The following is an 11,138-nucleotide window of genomic DNA, read 5'->3' as shown; positions in this document are numbered from 1 at the left end:
CTGAACCGTACTTTTTATCTATACTTCAGCATCTTTTATTTATTCGAGATGATGCTCTGGTTCGGTAAGTAGACAATTGTATATTTACTTTTATTTTCGCGATCTTATCAACGAATCATTATACCCAAATTCATTTATCTTCCTTATAATGACGCTTATTTATTTCGCTTACTTTTTAGAACGGCGTATTATAAACTTATCGAGGAATGTATATCGCAAATCGTATTGCATCGTTCAGGCTGTGATCCGGATTTCAGCGCGACAAAGCGCTTCCAGATTGATGTACAACCGTTAATCGATACCCTAGTCGAGAAATCACGGGCTGAGGAGGAACGCCGGCTGGTAGAAGTAACGCAGAAGCTAGAGGAAGCTATAGCTAGTAGACAAGAAGCCGAAGCGAAGCTTCAGCATGCAGAAAACAAGATCAAGGAACTGGAGCAGGGAACAGCAAAGTCTGGCAACTCTGTAAGTATACATATCCATATTGATATATTAAATTTTTTTTTAGATATTCATAGTCTCTCTCTTATAATATCAATTTGTCATGACTATAGAGGACTGCTGTATGTCCGCCTCCACCACCTATGCCCGGCATAGGCGGCTCACTGCCACCGCCACCTCCTCCTCTTCCCGGTAGTGTCGGTCCACCTCCACCACCAATGCCCGGAATGACATGTCCACCTCCGCCACCTATGCCCGGCTCGAAAGGACCTCCACCTCCACCTATGCCTGGAAAGGGAGGACCTCCGCCACCACCAATGCCAGGAATGGGTCCTCCACCGCCACCAATGATGGGAGTATTATCTCCACCGACTCCAATACAGGTTTTGCCTCCCGGACTAAAACCGAAAAAGAAGTGGGAAGTAGACGGACCACTAAAAAGGGCGAACTGGAAAGCGGTACGTGTGATTAACTTACATTGTTTGATCAAATTGTTATGATAGAAGATACGATATTGATTTGAATTATTTCTTAAGCGTATTTTCTGTTGAGTAAATCTTTACGCATTTCACAGATTCTGCCTCATAGATTAACAGAAAAATCATTTTGGACAAAAGTACAAGAAGATAGATTAGCTAGTCCAGAAATATTGGATGGTCTCGCGCAAAAATTTGCATCAAAACCAAGTGGGAAAAAAATGGACGATGTAGTTGATAAGTAAATTTCATCTTATCGATTATCATTTTTATTTTAATATAGAAAGTCAATAAACCTTGCTATGTACGCAGGTCAGCTACAATGAAGAAAGTAAAAGATCTCAAAGTTTTGGACAGTAAAGTGGCTCAAAATATATGTATACTTCTTGGTGGCACTCTGAAGCACATGCCTTACATAGAAGTGAAAAGGTGTTTATTTAGATGCGAGGGACCAGTTATCTCTGACAATATATTACAAGGATTAATTCAATATTTACCACCACCGGATCAATTATCGAAGTTACAGATGTACAAGGATCAGTACAATGACTTGACTGAAGCCGAACAATTCTGTGTTACAGTAATCCTGCTTGATTTTTTTAATACAAATTACTATATTTGGATTTATTATAAATATAAAATTGATTAATATGATGTTATAGATATCCACAATAAAAAGGTTACTGCCCAGATTAAGATCATTAAGCTTCATGTTGCGATATGAAGAGCTGGTACAAGATGTGAAACCTGACATAGTAGCAGCTACAGCAGCATGTGAAGAAGTGAAGAATAGCAAAAAGTTTGCACGGATACTCGAATTAATATTGTTACTCGGCAATTATATGAATTCTGGTTCCAAAAATGGTCAAGCATTTGGATTTGAAATTAGCTTCCTTACAAAGGTTTATTTCATAGTATATGCCATACAAATCGCTCATCCTCGACGCAAATTGTTTTGTAATAATAGTTCTTTTTTCAGTTAACTAGTACTAAAGATATTGATAACAAACAAACTCTTATGCATTATTTGGTGAATACGATAGAGAGAAAATTCCCGGAATGTCTCAACTTTATTGAAGAATTAGCACACGTAGATCGCGCTAGCCGAGTATCTTTGGAAAACGTTCAGCGAACATTACGTCAAATGGAAACCAATATTCGTAATCTCGAACAGGATCTTTCGAATGCCAAAGTTCCACAATGTGATGAGGACTTCTTTATAGATGTCATGAAAGTATCCTTTACCGTTTCTTTGTTAATAATAATCATTAATATCTTAAACTTTAGATACTGAACTGATCAGACAAAAATATTTCCTTGACGAAGCGACTTTGTAGCCATTCGCCAAGAAAGCCAGGGAATCTTACGAAGTCTTGCAGAACATGTTTAAAAATATGGATACCTTATACACGGACATTTCCGAATTCTTCTCCTTCGACAAACAAAAATACACTATAGAGGAATTCTTTGGCGATATCAAGACGTTCAAAGACGATTTCTTGGTAAATACGCGTGAATTTGGACTGCACCATTATTGAATCGGTACTTAACGCGTCTATGTTCTCACCGTAGCAATCGCAGAAGGAGATAATTAAACTGAAGGAAGGCGAGGAGAAGCAGAGACGGGCAAGAGAAGCGCGCGAAAAAGCGGAAGTGGAAAAGGCGGCCCGAGCCGCTCGCAAACGTGCATTAGTCGATATGAACGCACACGAAACGCAAGAAGGCGTTATGGATAGTCTGATGGAAGCATTACAGACTGGATCGGCCTTCAGTCGACCGGATCAACGACGCAAACGGCAGACGCGTGTAGCTGGTGGTAAGTTCTATAGGACATACATCTGGAAACGAATGGTGAAGAGAGACCAAGCAGCTCAACCGTATATGTTTACTAATACTTTATCTACTAAACTAATGCACGAATATGAAAACGTAACTCCAACTGAGACTGTGCGCCGCAATATGATTTCGAACAGCATTATGACTAAATTATGTACAACGGATGATTCGACGAGTTTTTTTACACCGGAAGAAAATCAGGAGTTCTACAAGCGAATGTTGCTAGACGAGGCAAAAAAAACACCTAAGCAGATAAAGCATTCATCTAGAGTCACATTCTTTCAGAAAAAGAGGCAATGCAGCCGTTGTAATCTTCCGTATTATACAGCGATGCCAGTATTCGATGAAACACCAAAAAGAGATATTTTGTTAAAAACAGTTACGAATTTTGAGTCCAGATGCATTAATACTGATTGGGAATTAAGCCCGTTAGTCAGTGAAAACGTTTCTATTAAACGAGCACATATAATTAGTCCGGTTAAACAGAAACGCGTTGTAGTCAATAAGATACGCAAGAGAAATAGCATTGTGCGCCGCGCTATATTAAATCGTAAACGTATACACGCGAGCAATAAAATTGCAAAACGCTGTAGATTGCACAATTCCTTGCAAAGTCCGCCTAATATGAGTAGTACTATGCCACCGGTCATGAACTCGTCCATTATAACTTTGAATTCCGCAAAAAGTGCAAAAATGTCAAGATCAATCGACGGTCTTCACACTAAAATACTTAAAGCAGCACGTACTCCGATAAAACTCTTAAGGTCGAAAAATTTTGAAAATCTAACGCGACATAAAGACGAAACTCAAAGTATACTAGATATGAAAAATAGATCTTTAAACTCCAGCATATCTACACAGTTTTCAAGTACCGACCAGATAACTAACGCGCAATCGCCATTATTGATTGAAATGAGTGGAATTACGTTATTATCGGAAAATAGTCCATTGCATTTAATAAAACCAAATCCTATTCGTACTGCTAAGAACAATCTGAATATGTCTGGGAAAACTTTTGGAAAACTCGCAAACACGTACGAGCCATTTATTCTGAAAGCAAGCAGTCCAAATGCAAAAAATAATCTTAATAAAATGAAAAAACCAAAGGATAGATTATGGAAAAAGAAATGGAAATTTTGGCAGACATCTAATAACATAAACACTATATGATATAATTACACATTATATTAAAACTGGACAAGACTGATATAAAAAATGCAAGAAGACTGATGAAAGAAAAAAAAATATTTTTAGCTCCAATATTACGAAGATATATTCCAAAAAACGCTAACATATTCTAGAAATCATTATCTGATTTTTTCATCAATTTTTCAAAATATGCAATGCAATAACTTATCTTAAAACCATGTTTATTGTTGCAATGATATTTTCACATTATAATTAATAATAATTTTAGAAAACAATGTAAGAGAATAATTATCTTCCACTAATTATATTAATTTGAGATTGTTTTACGCTTTATTTATGTCTAAAATAACAAAACTCTATATTAATTTTTAATGGGATGTACAATATAAATGACTCTTGCTTATCTGTAGATATGTAATTACATCTAAAGGATATGCCATACCAGCTATTCAAGACTGACAATTGTGATACATACTGTGATCTGAGAACCTGTAATATATTTACATAGCATTTTATTTGAATACATCAAATACCTCAGACAAACAAGAATAAATATTCTAATATAATAAAAAAAGATATTTTTAGTTTTGAGTTTTATATACATATTTGATATATGCAAATATATTGATGAAAAAAAGCAGAGAATACGAGAATGTAATAATAATATTATGAGATGGTTTCTGTTATGTTATTTTGATTATTAGCGATATCTAGACTACAAAGTTCAATGAGATTTAGATGTAATTTTACAAATTTTTCTAATATTATTACTAAGTAATGTATTGCGATATTAAAATGAATTTTCTATTTTTCCTCATAATATCTTGGTTTGTAAAAAAGAGTTCATATTATTTTTATATTTGTTAATGTAATGTAAACCTTTTTTCTTAATTTCCAATTTTAAATATGACATAAAACAATCAAGTTTTTGATAAATAATGTATTACAGACTATTTTGTATAAAAACATATATATGTAATTAAATGCAATAACGAGTTACTTTTGCTTGCCTTCATCTTGTTTTCCTCGACATATTCAATGTTTGTATAGTATACCATTTAGCATGTATGGTTTTGTAAGATGCTGAGATAAGAACAATTTATAGAGAATAATCTTCCATTTCTATCTTGCCATAATTGTAAAAGATCTAACTTTTTTATAAAGCAAATAATTTTTTTCGAGATGTTACACGTTCTGGTACGGTACATAAATCCTACTATCTTTGAACAGTATCAAGCCTACTGTAATGAGTTCAATCCTGTTTTTATTTTGCAGCGGAAAGGAGAGCGCAGCTAAATAGGAGTCGATCACGTACCGGATTAGTCGGATCTGGTTTACTAGGAAGAGAACTTTCGACGTAAGTATTATTAATGTAAAAGTAATGCTTGCTGGGCAAACAAGGCACGTTTGAATCGCATGCTTGGTTTCTTACATGTATATTACATGCGCTTTAGAAATAATATTCATTCATATATCCGGAAAGTAGACAATATAGTCGTCGCTAATATAATCTCGAGTATCAAGAAACGCGGTAGCGTCAAGTATATCTATTATTTACATAATATTGTTATACCCGCATACATTACCGGAAAGTGCAGAATCGTATAATTTAATTTTGATTTTACTAATTATGTTAATATTTTTTTTTTATCTCGCGAATAATATGGCACACGTTTATGGAAAATAAATAACAAATCTCCAATGCAATTTCTAATATAATAATAAAGCAAAGAATATGTTTCTGAAAATATTAAGTGCTATAATTGACTCACGTATTTTTCGTCTAACAGCTAGTGTTTGTTGACATTTAAGTTTTTGGAATACCTACGCGTGTAAATATACTTATCGCCATATCTTTATCCATTGTTGTTGCAGAGAGCTTTTAAGTTCGGCATAACGTACTGGAAAGTATCCCGTTTCCGTCCTAACTCGTTGCTGTGATGATTTTACACCTCGTATATCGTTGGAACGACAAATGGGGAATATCATGTGGCACGATAAATCGATATCATAAAGAGGAAAATGAAGAAGAGCAAAACTCCATGTTTTAGTGATTTTCCGGCGTAAATCAAATTTTTGTATTTGCGAGATTTCGCATTAAGTTCGAATCGCGAGTGTAACAAACATTCGCGAATGTGTCTTCCTTACATATTTAAACATTCAAATATAGGTATATTGTACAAAAATATAATTAACACATTTATATGACGTAGCGATACTTGCGTCAATACTCGATAAAAAAGTGCGCTAAGATTTATTTCGAAGAGACGGTATAAAATATATTTAGCGCCAGTAAAGCGCACTTGTAAATACGTATACGTAAAAACTGGCGACGAGTTGGCAATTTTTTTAAATTGCTTGCCGGCGCGATGTACAGATAGATTTCCTTATCGAAACTTTAGCATTTTTTTACTAATATCTTTCGACGAGTCAGGCGATAGATTTGCATTTATTTATGTACGTACTGTAAATATATATATATATATATTTTTCATCTCGAGAGTTGTCGCGATTCGAAATTATACGACACTGAGATGTATTTGTATAAATTATTTACCTTTGTAGTAACTTTTCGTTTACTATAGAAAACAGTAATGTAACAAAAATACGCCTTTTTTGGCGTAATAATATTTTGCATGCAATCGGAAATTGTTGCATGAGGATGAGGTTCGTAATTATCTTATTTCGACATTATGAAATGAAAACAGTAATGATGATTTATCTATAATTCTTTCTTCTCTGGCCCGATAAAACGACTGCAAAGCATAATTTGACATTTGCCTCATTCATTGCTCACATATAATCCTCAATATATAAAGATATTTTCAATAATAATATATATTTAAAACATTTTGTTGTTTTGTACACTGAAATGACGCATAATTCTGCGACAAATTTTAATAATAGTTTTTACTCGTCCTAAAAAAACACATTTGCATATTTTACAATGCAAGTATTTCACTACTGATACACATTTATCTACAAGCAAAAAAACTGAAACTACTTTTAAGAGAAATAGCTAATTCAACGCAACGTTTGCATTTTGTGATAATTAATGCTTGGTAACACAGGTTCGCGATATTTGATATTTATCGATACTTTTGATAGCGATGAAATAAACTCAGGAAGGGAGAGAGAGGGAGAGAAATGGAAATCTTGGGAAACGGATATGTGAACATTACGGATCCGATTACGGCAATAGATAACATGCGACATAATATACAATTATGTTGTCTATTATCACGTTTATATAAATGAAAAAAGATAGCAATATCAAAAACTTAAAGTCGCGCGAGAAATTAATCAATGTAAATCATAAAATAACAGAACAGATTGCAATTCGTTCATTTTTTACATGCACGCTGAATTTGCAATGTTGACAAAAAATCGATTACCACCTTTGACGATGAGTGATGAGTATTCGAATAGGCTAATGCGTATCATAACATCACAAGCGAAACGCATGTAAAAAATAATTCCAAATGCAACGTGGAAAATATCAATCTCGCGCGCTTGAAAAATTTTACTGCCTCAATAAGAGAGCGAAATCGCATCGTTTAGTTAGTTAGTTAGCAAGTAACTGCGTGCCACGCGGTGGGGTAACTATGCCAGGCACGTTCGAAATGTCTAGCGAAAGGCGACGTAACGAGCCGGTTCCTCAAGCCGCAAAAATCGCGGAAGTATCTCCACGACGTCGCATTCTCTGCACAGTGCGATTTTCGAACTCGTTCCGCGTGCACATTCTTTTATACATTATCGGCGAAAACGCAAAACGTTACGTGGACCATCTTAAATGCGTACATGTATATTTCAACACAGCTTTTATATATATAGAACGATATTCGTGAAAAGAAGATAACGAGAGAAAGCGCGCACGCCCGTCAGCTGTATTTCCCCGAAGTAATTATACGTATCTGTAGAAAATACGGCGGAAATTGAAATCACATTGCCTATGGATCGAATCTCGTAATGAACGAACTATTTGTTAATATTGTAGTTAAATACGTAATTTTAGAATTTATATTAAGTATCCATTTCTGTATCTATACTGTGAATACGCGAATTTATAAATAATATTATAAATATTATTATTATTATTATCTATATTGTGTATCTGTTATTTCTCAACATTCTTCAGCATCGTGTAATCGTGAGGTATTCTGATTCAACATATCCGATGAGAATAGAAATCGTCAATGACATTATATCATACATTGTATTCATAAGTTTACACACGCTCTTCAATTTGAAGCTAAATAATATTTATAATGATAATTAAATATATTTCCATTTTATTTCCTCGCAAGGATAAAAAATTTATATTTTGTTGTGTATATTTTATATATATATATATAATGATCTTTATTCTAAAGATATTTATTTAAACACGTCATGAAAAAAAAAGTGTTATATCAAATCCAATAATTTATGAACGGCATTATACCTATATTTAATTAAATAAGCATAAAATTCGGCTGATTACGCTTATAAAATACGTATATGATCAACGGAATGCCAATAGCAAATAAAAATAGCAAGCTAGTAACAAAAGAAATGAAATCTGTTTATTTCATCGTTAGATAATCCTCGATTCTCGCACAGTCAAAGGCCATCGCATCGAATGTGTTAAAGCCATGAATATCAAGAGAAATCGAGGGAACGTGAGCGAAATTGTCGGTCGCGAGCTGCTATGACACGCAATCACGCGTGCATTACACGTGATATCGATCGATCATGTTTAAGAGAAACATACCTTGATTGTTCACCTGTTTTACGCCGAAGTTCTCCCATTTTATCATTTTTTTCTTCATTTCTGAAGACGAGGACGCGATCCAGTTTTTCTTATATATGTACTTGCATAATCCTTCCAACTCCATCATAATTTACATTTAGTGCAAATGCTGTTTTGTAGTTGCATCTGTTAAATCTGAAATTAAAACATATAAAATGACAACAGCTTTACATTTATTGTTGGCTTCAAAGTTATTTAAATATATATATGTATATTATGTAACTTATAAAAATTTGAAATATTTTAATAATTTTCTATACACTCTCTCTATTCTGCTGTAAAAAAATTACATATTGCAATAGCAAAAGCAAATGTTATAAACAACGCAATTAATGACCATGATGGTGTAATTCTGTATTATGCATGATATCGTGACCTAGATGCAATAGTCGTAATAATTATAAGATAGCTATTGCTACGCGTAACCGGCGATATAAATGTCTTATTTATACCAGGAAAGTGGATTTAAATTACGACAATCTGATATAATTATCGAATGGCGACGCGCGAGTTTCAATATTATCTAACTATCTACGATCCTCTTTCCAAGCAATGATCACAAATTTGTCTAATGTTCGTCTCGCGTCCTTCCTCTGCCGCGAAATTTTTAATAATTGTTTTAATGACGTTGCGTAAACTTGCCTGTCGGCAACAACCGATCACCTCCTGGTCGATAGCATTAATGCATATTTAACGACGCGCCCCGACTTTCGAAAACGCGCCCGTCCTTTCACCAAATTCGATCGCAGGTACATACTCGTAAGCGGTTTCGAGGAATGTACCACGTGTTTCACATCGTGATGCCGCGACACGATAACGTCCGGCTTCGAATGTTCATCGAGTACTCGTCGATGCGCCGTCGAAGATGATTTCTTCGTCGCATTCCACAGAGCGCGAAAGGCCGCCTCGACCTTTCCCGACGATGACCGTCCTCGGACCCCCCCGCGATTACGCCACTGCGGGGTGCCCGCGGCACAGTATGTCAGGGTATACCTCTATGGACACATACCTCGTCAGAATTCCGCGAAAGGAGCAATGGTGTAAAAAAGTTCTTCGTGTTATTTTCAGCGGTAGAATTCGTATTGCAAAGAAAGTGGATACTTTAGACATACCCTGAATGTAGGTGCTTAAGTAATTTAAATTTTTACGACCATAGACTATATATATTGAGACTGCACACACGCATTAAAAAAATGCAAAGGGCAATGTTAAAACAATCAATGATATATACTATATAAGAAGTATAATGTTTAAAACAGAGTTATGTGTGAGAAGTAATCTTCTCGAATATAAAATACTTAGGAATCCTTCTGTAAAGAAGTCTTAACATTTTCAAAAAAATGTGGCAATATATATATATAAAAGAGCACTGGATTCTAGAAGTGTCTTACTATTTACTTATTTACTTATTTTGAAACTCTACACATTTTATCTAGATATTTGTGTTATAACCATTGATTAAGAAATTCAAAGCTATTTTTGTTGATTAAATCAATTGTTTAAATGAGCTGTCATTTATCTTTTAATCTTACATTTATCGTCTAATCTTTTACATGTATTAAATGATTATAGATGTCCAACTCATTATCCGATAAAATTCTGAGTCACGGTACACAAATATTTAGAAGAGAATGCGTATAGTTTAAATGTGCTCCGAAATGTTGTTAATTTCATGTTAAATCAGTTCTGGCATCTAGTGTACTATATAATTTCACCAAAATCGCGCCAATACTAGTTCTTTTTTCGCGCTGTGAAAAGAATCTTCGTTACCAGTAACAATAAGAAATTCTTACAACTTTTTTAGAGATCTTTTACGCATTTAGCTTTCACAGTAAAATCATAGCGTGCAATAAAAGCGCCTTTCTGTCGCACACTTGTTTGAAAGGTATAAGGACAAAGTAATTTGAAAGCTGGATCTCAAAAGCAGGTACACAGATATATTGTATATATAGTCGGAAGAACTTTTATAGCTAGGCATAGATGCAAATTCCAACGAATTCTTCAAAATGGATACGGTGAGTCACGCTGAGTCCTTTATATTTTTATGCTTTCATTTTTATGTCAATACCTGCGCGACAGGTTTTAATGCAGCTGTGTCGCTAAAATGCATAAATGCACTATAATTTATAGTTAATCGGGGCACGCGCGCTAATCCACGTTGCTCGGCTTTAATCCGAGTCGACAGTCGCGAATCTTTTATTCTTAATAACGGTTGCTGCGAGAATTCTGACAGTTTAGACGATTTAAATGATTAATGACACGAGTTATTAGCAACAACGTATATTATCGGCTACGGTAAGAAGGGTTTAAGAGCATCTGCGAAAAACTGAAACAGAATACTGGAAGGTCGGAAAATAGGAAAAGCACACAGTATTTTCAAAAAGAAAACCTATTCAAACATTTCTGAAAAAAAAAAAAAGGATTAACCGACATGCGATTACCGG

The 11,138-nt window shown here is 34.5% G+C and overlaps 1 protein-coding gene across 4 annotated transcripts in view; it reads left to right on the top strand.

The window, feature by feature from the left end:
* LOC115241046 (protein diaphanous) overlaps nt 1-8,006 on the top strand; it is a 23,098-nt gene extending 15,092 nt beyond the window's left edge. For 3 of the 4 annotated variants that reach the window (XM_029816560.1, XM_029816562.1, XM_029816561.1), the window contains 9 exons: nt 1-64; nt 180-465; nt 555-899; nt 1,016-1,158; nt 1,230-1,497; nt 1,580-1,819; nt 1,897-2,151; nt 2,255-2,419; nt 2,490-4,471. In XM_029816560.1, coding sequence (XP_029672420.1) covers nt 1-64; nt 180-465; nt 555-899; nt 1,016-1,158; nt 1,230-1,497; nt 1,580-1,819; nt 1,897-2,151; nt 2,255-2,419; nt 2,490-3,923 — 3,200 coding nt within the window. In that variant the 3' untranslated portion in view covers nt 3,924-4,471. Of the gene's footprint in view, nt 65-179; nt 466-554; nt 900-1,015; nt 1,159-1,229; nt 1,498-1,579; nt 1,820-1,896; nt 2,152-2,254; nt 2,420-2,489; nt 4,472-5,177; nt 5,260-5,777 lie in introns of those variants that run through there. The other variant, XM_029816563.1, reaches the window with a different exon arrangement.
* The last annotated feature ends 3,132 nt before the right edge of the window (nt 8,007-11,138 follow it).

Source organism: Formica exsecta, unplaced genomic scaffold (assembly GCF_003651465.1).
Source record: "Formica exsecta isolate Colony F162 unplaced genomic scaffold, ASM365146v1 scaffold465, whole genome shotgun sequence".
In the NCBI taxonomy this organism is placed as follows: Eukaryota; Metazoa; Arthropoda; class Insecta; order Hymenoptera; family Formicidae; genus Formica; species Formica exsecta.
Note: the sequence above shows the minus strand (reverse complement) of the source record. Positions and strands in the feature narration are given on the sequence as shown.